At 33.8% G+C, this 12,345-nt stretch overlaps 1 protein-coding gene across 3 annotated transcripts in view; it reads right to left on the minus strand.

Moving 5' to 3' along the window:
* Positions 1-12,345, minus strand: part of ASCC3 (activating signal cointegrator 1 complex subunit 3) — a 320,199-nt gene that overhangs the window by 155,801 nt on the left and 152,053 nt on the right. For all 3 annotated transcript variants that reach the window (XM_011228387.3, XM_002921969.4, XM_034670897.1), the window contains exon 14: positions 959-1,093. In XM_011228387.3, the coding sequence (XP_011226689.1) occupies positions 959-1,093 (135 nt within the window). The remainder of the gene's footprint in view (positions 1-958; positions 1,094-12,345) is intronic.

Genomic DNA, 12,345 nt, shown 5'->3' on the forward strand with positions numbered 1-12,345 from the left:
TAGTGGGTCACAAAGTCCTTGTAGTAACCATTCATTCTTCCCTTGTGATGTAAAAACAAAAAGCAGCCATTGACAAAGGAGTCTGGCTATTTTCTAATAAAACCTTAATTACAAAAACAGGTGGTCACCTTTGGCCTTCAGACTGTAGTCTATCTATTCTTGATCTAAATCATTATCTCACATAATTAACTAAAATCTTCTGTAAATCTTAGGATACTATCGATACTCAAATTACTTGGGGAAGGGCTTCTCAAACTGTAATGTGCAGTAAATCACCTAGGGATTGAGGCAAAATGCAGATTATGATTTGGTAAATTTGGTATGGGGCCTGTGGTTCTGCATTGCTAAAGGGGATCCAGGCTTTTAAGGTCCTTTGAACATACACTGAGTAGCAAGGTTGTCAAACTCCCCGGGTCTCAAACTTTTATTTTCTTTCTTTTTTTAAAGGTCTTATTTTTAAGTAATCATTACACCCAAAGATACAACCCCAAGATCAAGAGTCACATGCTCCACTGACAAGCCAGCCAGGCACCCCTAAACTTTCACATTCTTGAAAAGAACTTTTATTTATATGCAGCTTTCATCTGTCCATATGAACCTCAGAAATTAAAACTGAGAAATTAAAAAATATTAATCTATAATTTTTTAAGAGGCTAATAACCCTATTAGATGTTAACATATTTTATGAAACTTAACTGTATTTTACCTTTTAACTGTATTTTAAAGAGTAGGACTAAACACAATTCCAACCATATGGATAGATGAGATAATTGAACACATCGTGCACTGGAATTCTTTAGAAGATCATTAAATAAAAAAATAAAGATTATAACATGATAAATATGTAAAATTAACTCCTTGGAAATTGGAGACCAATGATCTGTCAAATATAAAATAACTGTATTATCTGGCACATGATATGCTTTAGTTCTTTTATCTTGCCGTCAATGTTCCCTACCTGTTTTTCTGCATGTCCATAGTCAGGTCCTTGTGTAGGTAAAAAGAAGGAAATCTGACCACTATTTTTTGCTCTTTCTATTAGAGACATAGCTGTTCTTACAGTGGCATTTCGAGCATGTACAAACACCATCACCTAAAATAAAGAAAAGCAGTTTATTTAATACTAAAATTCATTAAAAGATAGCTTAATACTAGTCTGAAAATCACCATATATATATATACATATATATATATATGTACACACACAACTATTTATTTCCCAAAATAAAACCCCCAGTTTACGAATTCCCCAGCAATTCCTTATTTTAGGACAAAGTGTATATAGGATAAAGGCAAGTTAAATAAAATTCAATAACAAGGCTTTATATACTGTAAACCTATAAATTGGTGGAAGTCAGAAGTGAAATTAATGGATTCTATAAAATGTTGAGTTTAATTTGTGCTTTTTTCTTTCGAAGACATGATTCATGAGTGCAATCATATATTACGGGGACAGAGTACAAAAATATATGAGCGCCTTATTTCTCCACTGTCAATGAAATTTCCAGTATTAAAGATGTTTAAAGAAATTGAAAACAATAAAAACACTCTTCCTTGGACAAAATCATGTCTAAGAACAACCATTTAAAATAGAGTTTTGGGAATTGCTGGAGATGAAAATGCTTCTAGAGTGGCATTTGAAATTTTCTGCTGTTTTTTTTTTTTTTTTTTTTTTAANTTTTTTTTTGAACTTCTCATGGAATTACTCACAAAGTAACTGTGGAAATCTGAATTAGGGGGAAGTTACGTATCTGGATGCTTTGTCAAGTAGAAGTGGAAAAAAGTATTTTCAGGGACAGTCACCAGGCAGAATGTCAATGCAACAGAAGAGAATGAAATCAGAGAGCGAGGAGCACTCTGCATCTGCTGCCTATCAGTGCTTCTCTCTGGTGTCTTTTCTTCTTTGGCTTCCACGTCCCCCTCACATTCAGCTCAACCTCAGACTTCCCAAAGAGCCATCACTATAATAAAGTAATTTTATTCTTTCATATGGACAACGGATCTTTTTCAATTTTATATAATGTGAATAAAGCATCTATCTCTAGGTAATTTGGCATTTTAATCAAAATCTGAAACATACAAAGGACTATCATCAGTGTGGGAGCTCTGGGTGACTCACAGACAAGTTCTAGCCCCAGCTTCCAACCAAACTGAGACCTCTAAAACTCTCTAGAGTTACCATGGCATTCCCCGTAGGCCTCAGCAAGGCGGAAGTCCTAATTCTTACTTTTCCCTCAATCTCTCTCCATGTTTATCTGTTAATTGTGTTTTCCTAGAAGCTAGAACATTTGTGGTTATTTCCATGGTACACATTTAGAAAAATAAGCAACTGATGGTTTTAGTCAAGGAATTGATAGGCTCATGCTAGTTGACCTAAGTAAAAGAGAAGGTCATTTTGAAAATGAACAAAAGTGAAAGGGGAAGTCAAATCCCTTGACCTGGGATTTGACCAGAAAGGAGATGGAGTGACACAGATCTAGAGCGCACACTGTATAATTTACTCGCAGAAATCTTATGCCTATAAACGTGTCAAAGAAACTGCTCCATGTATGGGAAGCCAATATAATTTAGAGGAGAGTAAAATCAAAGAGAATAAACATTCAAGAAACTGGAATGCTTAAATTACTAATATTCTTTTAGGAAGTGTTCAAAGTCAAGGACAGCAGATAATCTGGAGAAGACCAAAATTCCTCAATGAAAAGCTCCCAAAGCATTTAGAGACAATAAAACAAGAATTGCAACTCATCCAGAGAGATTTAACATTAATCACCACCATCAAGGATATAAAGCGTAAGCTTTCATACTTGGTTAGAGCTCTAACTGATTGGCTGATACTAATGTGTTTTCAAAAGAAATATCATAAGAATATCTCTAAAGAGTATATGAATGAAATTTATTTCAGTTGGTTCATGTACACTTGGAAAATTCTTCTGTTTTCCTTATTTCAACTAAAAAAACCCCCCAAATCTGACTTCGACAGGCTCTCTAGCTTTCTGGGGAAACACTGTTATCTCAGGGGATGTTAAGAGACTACCACTCAAGCTCACTGTAATATTTTCATCGTTATTGACATAAACTGTTTAATACAAGGTTAGACAGAAAATTCTGTGAACTATAATGCCCTCCTGAAGCTTTACCAGTTTGGAATCTCTCAGATTCTACCATCCTGTCTGTTGTAAAAAGTAAGAGTATTTCAACAGTGAGTTTCTTCTTAAAAAGTTAAGGGAGACTTCTTCTCTCTTATATAAAATTAAATTTTATTACACACAAAGCCTCACTAAATCCAAATATTACGTTTTAAGAAAATCTCAATTAAAATGAAATTATTTATTTTTTAATTAATTTATCCATTCGTTCAAATCTTTCTGAGACTTCTGAGAATCACTGTCAAGCCCTGAGAATTCTGCGAAAGAGAGGGGCAGTCTTTGCCCTCACGGAGATGACAATCTAGCATGATGTATTAAATAAGCACAAAATATTTTTTAATTGCTAAGTATTTACTAGCCACGGATGTGTATAATACTGTTGAAAGAGTAAATATGAAAATGGACAACACATTGTCCCTTCTGTAAAAGACATGTACAATTTAAGGAAGGAGGAAAAAAACTGTACACACGGAGCATGGATAACGTAGGAACGCTAAGCACAGAGCTGGTGGGTCGCCTTCATTCATCCATTGCACTGTATTTACACGGTACCTACTGACTACCAAACCACGCACTAAGCACCACGGATACAATCAATGACAAATACATCCCAAGGCTCCAAATGGGTCTGCTCCTGTTGGTAAGGAAGAATCACTAGCAATCAGCCCTACCTGGCTATAGAAGCAGGTGCGGGCTGGATGGAGGAGTCTATAGTAGTATTTAAAGGAGGGCACATATTGTGATGAGCACTGAGTGTTATGCAACTAATGAATCACTGAACGCTACACGAAAAAACTAATGGTGGCTAACAACATAATAAAAAATAATAAAATAGAATATTTATCCTTGGTAATTTTAGTGTGTTAGCTTGAAGAAGTACAGGCTCTTTTCAAAGTTTCTTTCACTAAGACTCAGGGACCTCTTCGTGGGAATCAGTGCTGGTGCTCATTAAAATAGACGTCCGGGTCCTCCCCTAAAACCAACTGAGTAAGAATATCTAGGGGTGGGACCTAAAAATTGAATTATTAACAACTTTTGAGATGACTAGTGCACTACTGTGTGAAATTAGTTAATAATTACGACCAACTTAGTTTTCTTCTCCTAAGTAAGGTTAAAAGGAAACATAAATAAAACCACCACTACAAAGATGATGATTTTAAAAACTTCCTAATAACCTATCTTTATTTACCTATATATATGAAATATCAGGGAATATGAAGGTATTTCATATAAACAGTATAGCCCCAAGATCATTTCCCAGACGGGTTTGTATAATGCAACCAGATTTCTATTCTCCGTAATTCAAATGCCACATTATGTAAATCCTGTTGATACGAAGAACATAAGGGAAAATAAAATATGACCCTAAATCTTCATTAATTATTTCAGTCTGACTTGTCAACTTTGCAAATTATTTTCTACTGCAGCCAAGAGAAATATTGGTTACAACTTAAAGTAGCAATTTCTTTTTATTAAATGATCCATCACTTCTTGTTCAGTAAAATAAACTCTTTTCTTTATTAAGAATTTTCTGTTTAGAGGCTCCAACAGAAGCCATTACAAGGTTTTGGGTCTCTATAACATACTTGATTTTATGGTTTGTTAATTTGGTTAATTAATTTAAATAGACCTATAAAAATTATAACTACCAGAGAGGACAGCACTGTTTCATTTGGCAGAAATAACTGCAAATTAATCTTAGAAACACTACTGGTAACCGAATAGCAGTTAAATGGGCATGTGTCATTAAAATAAGATTATAACAATAGATTCAAGTCAACAACATTGGTAAATTTTAATTGTTTTATGAAACTGTTTATATTTTTACTTGAGGTTTGTTAGATTAATACATTTAAAAATATTGTATATACTTGTTTGTAGTTTAAAAAGCCATTTAGTTTAAGAATATATAATTAAATCAGTCCTGAGCTAGGAGAGAAAGTATGTGAATTTGCGTTTTGGTCCTGTTATTTGATGTGCCAAAGACAGTGTTCTTTACATGAGATGCTGATTAAAAATAATGAAAGAGTGAAAGCTGAGATAAATATGAGTAACTCATATTGTTTAAGTAACTCATATTGTTTCAATGTATTCAGAGGGAAGGACATATTATTTGAAAAATACCAAAATTCTACTTTGAAACATTATTAAAGAGCAGTGATTTAGAACTACTTAATCTCTCCAATTCTTACTTCCCCCACTCCACAGATAGTTACCAGAGTCACAGGATTACTATAAAGTTTTGAAATACATAAAGTGAAAACACTGCATTTAGTAAAGTCATAGCTCTCAAACTTTAGAACACTTCGAAATCATTTAAAAACACAATTGTTGCTCCTTTCCTCTACCACCCTTTCAGATTAAGTAGGTGTAAGGCAAGCCAGGACTTTGCATTTCTTTTTCTTTTTTTTTAAATGAGTTATTTATTTGAGAGACAGAGACAGAGACAGAGAGACAGAGCATGAGCAGGGGGAGAGGCAGAGGGAGAAGCAGGCTCCCCACTTAGCAGGAAACCCAGATGCGGATGCAGCTTGATCCCAGAACCCTGAGATCACGACCGGAGCCGAAGGCAGATGCTCAACTGACTGAGCCAACCAGGCATCCAAGACTTGGCATGTCTAACGTTCCAAGGAGATGCTAACACTCTTTGTACAGCAACTTTGAAAACCTCTGTCAGAACTGGTATGTATTAGCACCATTATAAGGGTAATAAACAATAAGATGAATTTGGCCTAAAAGACTAAATGGTGAGATCAGTAAAAGACTGCTATAAATTGACACCTATGTATTTATTTCTCATTGATGCAAGGGTGTACGTATCTAACACCAAATAACTTAAAAGGCCATTTATCCTTTAAGCTTTCGTAAAGGTGCTGTGAAAGATGAATGAGAAGTAAAAAAGAAGTTAAATGAATATTGAAGCCTGAGATTATTTGAAAACAGGAGGGAGGAGGGCAAGGATTAACTGAAATGTTGAATCAAAGACTCTTCCCCAGAAATTTCCACTAAGAAGGTATACTGAAAAGGAAATATCTGAAAAACATAGACAACACGGCGGATAGATGTTCCACAGAAAATGCTGCTGAGGAATGACATTCTTTAACATATGGTATTCGTTTTTGCATGGGTTAAAGAAGGAGGCCTGAGGGTGAGGAGTTTTATGTCCTAGTGAATTACGCTTTCACTCTAACTGGCCTGGTAGGTGACTTGCTCTCAGTTCTTTCCAACTTCCTTAACCCAGGTTCCTCCAGAGAATTAAGCCCTAATGAAATAAACAAAAAGTGATTCTAAAACTGCATGGTCCCCAGACCAGCAGCATCAGCCTCCCCTGGGAACCTGTCAGAACTGCAAACACCAGATCTGAGCCCATGACCCTGAAGTTGGGGCTCGGCAATCTGGTTCAATGAGATCTCCAGGTGATTCTGATACATGTTACGTTAACATTTGAGAGCCCTGCTTCAAGCCATCCATTATAAGCTGAAAAACAAAAACAAAAACAAAACCTTTCCTGTACCCCATTTAGAACATTCTGGTATCTTTGGGAGGATGGAGAACACAGGCAAATCATCTTCTATGTTCTATCATAGTTTGAATGGGGAGTGCCACTACAGATGTGTTTCAGATATTCTTGTATACCACAAAGAGTGTAAGCACAAAATAGTTTTGATGGCTGTGGTCATATTACCACATCTGTGTTATCAGGGAAATGCAATTTTAAAAGGTTTGATTCTGCATCCAGGAGACATCTGTGGTGGGATGCTACTAGTAAGGACAGAGTTCTCATTTTAGGCCTGCCAATGCTGACAGCTGAAGACACTCAAATCATCTGAAGACCTTTTCACATCAGTGCACAGTTTCTTCATTTATTTTTTACATTTGCATAGTATTCCATTACTTAGAAATGCCATAATTTATTTAACTAGTCCTTATTTGATGGACATTTATGTTGTTTTCAATCTTTCATTATTTAAAGCAATGACATAATAAATAGCTGTTCACAAGATATTTCACATGTTTGTGAATATATTTGTTGGACAAGTTCATAGATGTGAAACTGTTGGGTCAAATATATATGACTAATTCATTTAACTATTTCCTTATTCTGAACACTGTTTTATTATTAGAGATTTTTTTTCTTATAAATTTGTAGGTGTTCTTCATATATGGAAGGTATATGCTTTGTCTTTTTCTATATTGCAAATATTTTATTTTAGTCTACATTTTATCTTTTGACTTTGTTTATGNTCTTATAAATTTGTAGGTGTTCTTCATATATGGAAGGTAATATGCTTTGTCTTTTTCTATATTGCAAATATTTTATTTTAGTCTACATTTTATCTTTTGACTTTGTTTATGGTACCTTGTTTAGTACGGAAACAGTTAATTTTTATTTAAATCTATCAGCATTTTTCTCTGTGGCATCTGAGAAATTTACAGACGGGCAAGTAAAAATAGTCATAAACATTTGAAAAGGTGCTGAACTTCACAAGCACTGTGTGGCTCTGGTAATCCAATATTAGGTACAAACAGCACTGGATTTTGCTCTCACAAATGGATCTCCTTCCAGTGCTAAATGAAAAAAAAAATCAAGTTGAAGAACAATTTCCATAGTAGTATTCGAGTATATATGCAGAGGATGTCTGTGTTTAAAATTAGAGACATGGATGGACACCCACCAATTTAAATACCTCACAAAACGAAAATGGGAGTGGGGGAGGATCAAAAGATTTTTCCTTTGTATATCTTGTATTGTCTGTCTTACCCACTGAAATAAGCCCTAACAGTTTTATAATGAAATATATAAATTATATTGAACAGAAAAAAATCATCAATGATGACAATGAGGTTTTAAGAGTTTATTTATAATATTTGATATGATTATTTTATTGCTAAGGAATTTATGGTGTCCAAGTAAAAACTTAAAGGAAACATATTTAATAATGTACTTATAAGGGCGATGGTGGTCCTTTTAATCTAAGTGACAAATTTATCTTGTTTCAGAGTACCTGTGAATGCTTTAAGAAGAAAAGAAAGATGCTCTCGCAGAAGAAAATGGATAGCATTTCAAGGGAAAGTATAGAGAAGTCAAAGGTACAGCGAAGAGAGCAAATACCTAGGGTGGTAAATACACAATTCTGACAGAAATGGACAGGTGGACAGAGGAGCAGTAATATCTGGAAAAGCAAAAACAATCTCATTATAAAATACGTATTAAGATAAAAAAATCATTCAAGACTCATAAAAAAATGATACCACTAAAAGTGATACTTGAGAAATTATTTTTATGTTAGAGACAGATTTTAAACGAATAGAGAGAAGGCTATCACTATGAAAAAATATGACTCAGGGAAGTATAAAAAAAACACCAGACAAAACACAAGAAAAACGAGAGATGATTTTGTCATTGTAAACTGATAGGACAATCAACAGGAAAAATTTTAAAGGGTGGGGTTAAAAAGGGGTGCTCTGTTTTTTATGAAGACTCAAGATGAGCAAGAGAGTATTTAGGAATCCCTGAGAGTTAGTGTGATTGTTGGAGACAGATGTGACAAAAGGGGATTCTGATTTAAACATTTTAAAATACTGCTCTGTAGCCACTGAACTGCTTGAAAAGTTAGTATAAGTTCATAAAAATTCATTAAGAAAAAGAGAAGAAGCCCTTTTACCTACGGGGGGGGGGAGAGGGATGTTACTAATATGGTCAGATTAAAATAATAAAAATTTCCCTGATGCTTCCAGACAGAAGTGATATTTTATTCTTTCGAGCATCTAACGAATGAATCCATGTGCTCCTTCCCTTAAGCATTAATCGCTGACTACCCTTTTTTTTTAAAGCTACTTTTTTGCTTGCCACAGCTCCTCTGCAAGTCTGCCCTCATCCAACAATTACATGACAGGCACCTGGGACATAACTGTGGGTAAGCCCAGCACTGGTCTCTGTGCTTTTGGAGCTTCTATTTAGTTACTAAGGTGAAAGACTGGAGTCTGAGAAGATTGGGAACACAGAAGCTGCTATTCATTACATGAACAACCATGGGAGGAAACAGTGACAACAACAACAACAACAGCAAAAAGGAAAAAGAAATGAAAAGCATAATTGAAAAAATAATTGGAGTCCTCTCTTAAAGTTAGCAAATTACTTGATTTAACGGTCATGACATTTCAAGTTTCTTCATTACTGGTCTTTGGGTGTCATCTCTTTAAATTCTTCCTATTGTTCAAAACCTCCATGCATTTCTATGTTTCCAGGCCTTTGCTTATGTTTTATTTTACTTAGGTCTCCTGCCAAATTCTCCTGTGGAAATTCTACGAACCTTTAAACCCAGTTCTAATGTTTCATCTCCAATCTCTCTAGGGAAATTAATCATTCCCACAGCACTTTGTTCATACTTGTGCCTTGTGTAATCTCAGCATATACATGGGTTTCCACCCTGATGTTAATAACTGCTAGGACTAACAATAAAAGGCAAGATTTATTAAATGCTTATTATGTGCTAGGTCCAGTAGTAGGTGCCATGCATAGTTCTCTATCTCACTGTTAACACCACCATTAGATAGGTAATGCTATTAGTGTTTTACAGATGAGAAAACTGAAGCTCAGAGTTTTAATAACTTGTTACTCATTCAAGAGCAGAATAGGGAAATTAGCCTCATTCGAAAGCCTACTTTTTTGCACCAAGTTCTATTCCCTCCTTGGGTGTTGCCTAAAGGCAAGTTTACATCTTACTCATTTTGAGGTCTCCTTGTCATCCCCTGTCCCACTCTCCAAACTATCATTCAATCAATAGGTACTCAATAAATGATAGCTGAAATTCTAATGTTAAAAATGATCAGTTTTCACAGAAAACATTTATTTTTTAAAATATTTATGAGTAGAAATTTACATTTAAAAGTTTATAAATTATAATACGATGTAGGCTGAGTTAATACTTTCACTGATGCATTTATGAGAATATGGGGTATCAAGTTAACTTCCAATTACCCAACTAGATAATTAACCTTCTTGGATTGTTTTTAAAAATGTATAAGCAAACATTTTACTGATATTTAATAAACTAAAATTGCTACTGATTAGTCTTCTCATACTGTTGTAAAGCTACATGTGTATGTATTTTAATGTTATTGCAAAGTTCAAAATTTGTGATTTAAAAAAGAAACAACTTATAAAATGAGCTTATTCTGAGAGCATCTTAACACAAATTCTGGACTTTGAAGTCAAAGATAGTTGCTAAGTCAAAGCTACCTATATTTACAATTAATCAAATTAATCAAATTCATTAACCAAAACAATGTCCTACTGATGGACATGAATAATGAAAGTATTCATATGTTTTTGTAATGACACTACTCTATAGATTAACTATTATTACTAAAAGTAATAGCTCTGAAAATAGGGCTAAAATAATAAAATTTAAAATAATCTATTTTAATAATCATGGGTGTAACAACTAGCATTTATTATCAGATATTCCTGGCAACCAACTAAATTACTAACGCATATTTTTAGTTTAAAATTACGTGGTTAAATGTTTATCCGATATATCATGAAAATACAAACTACCTCAAATAGGGTTAATTTACCTTGTCCTACCTATATCAGAAAACTGTACAATTCACTGACTAGTCTTCATGCATCAAATTATGCAAATAAACCAAGAAAAGTAATCTGGAGTAGAGAGAACTGGTTCCACAGCTCCAAGCTGTGTAATTAGAACTACACTGGGCAATTCACAGCCACCTCTGGACTCTCACGCTGAGAATCTGCAGTTCTTCTCAAGAAACCTAAGCTTTTAAGTGGTAAATAGATTCAGGTTATCATTACTGAATTATATTTAGGGCACTACTCTGAAAGTGAAATATATTCTTTGCAAATTTCTTTAAAGGAGTAAGTTTTAATATTTATCAGTTTCTATGTTTGAGTTGTAGGGAGCTTTAACTGCTATATTTGGTTAAAAGAAATCTATGATACTTCACATTTTCTAAACCCTCAAAGATACTTGTTATCAAAATGTATAATAATAATGAAAACAAACTTAGGCAACTTAGTGTACATTCCACACCATAAGAGCAAAAATACATATCATTTTTCTAGCTAAGTACACTGTAAAGAAAAAAAATCTTATGATCAATTCACCATACATCAGGACACTGTACAATATACTTAGAAGCATAAGACAGTTCTATTCAACATAGTCTCTAAAATATTAAGACTACAAACTTACAGAGAAAAAAGTGTTTTTAAAATTTCAAAATGATATATATTTTGAATGTATTTTCCCTTTACTATAAACTTTTTCTTTAATTAAAAACAATGTTTTCTTAAGACGTTAAACATACGTATATCTTTTAGAGGTAATACAATTCATGTTATCCAAAAGATGCTTGAATAAATTTTCTATAAATTCTTAGTTTAGACCTTGTTCATATGTGCACCATATACATTTATGCATTCAATAATCTGGAATCTGAATTCATTCTTTTTTTTTTAACTGGGCTCCACGCTGCAGGGCCTGACCTCAGGACCCTGAGATCAAGACCTGAGCTGAGATCAAGAGTTGGCCACTTAACCGACTGAGCACCCAGGTGCCCTGAATTCATTTTTAGAACATTCACTATACTTATAAACTTAAGTAACTTAATGGTAGTGTACATACTGTTGATGAAAGTGAATTTTATACATTAAAACTGTCTTAAGCATAGAAAATATTAGAATTTTCTTCTAGCTTTTTAATAAAATACAAAAGTGAATAAACACATCAAGAATATACATTTTACTTGCTCATAATTACTTAAAAAATTTAAGATACTCAAACTAATTTTTTTAAGAAAAAATTCTTATCAGTCTAGACAAAACGGTTATCTGATGCCAAACTAACCTATATAACATATTTTAGTCTTATTTTAAATACCAACAGAGTTTTAGACCTATGTTTTAATCATAATTCAGCATCTATATAGTAGAAAAGCTTGGGCAAGTTTACCTGTGCTTCGTTTTTTTACCTGTAAAATGGAGATAATAATACCTACCTCACAAGGCTGATGTAGATACAACAAACAATAGTTAGAAAATACCAGAAAAGAGCCTATCACATAAAACGGGGTCTGTTCAGTAGGAAAAAAAATTTAGTTGTTTTACAAAGGTCTTCCTTACATTTATTCCAAATCTGATCCCTACCCATCCCACTCACTGGGGCCAAGA

The sequence above is a fragment of the Ailuropoda melanoleuca genome, chromosome 10, assembly GCF_002007445.2.
Source record: "Ailuropoda melanoleuca isolate Jingjing chromosome 10, ASM200744v2, whole genome shotgun sequence".
NCBI classification, from domain to species: Eukaryota; Metazoa; Chordata; class Mammalia; order Carnivora; family Ursidae; genus Ailuropoda; species Ailuropoda melanoleuca.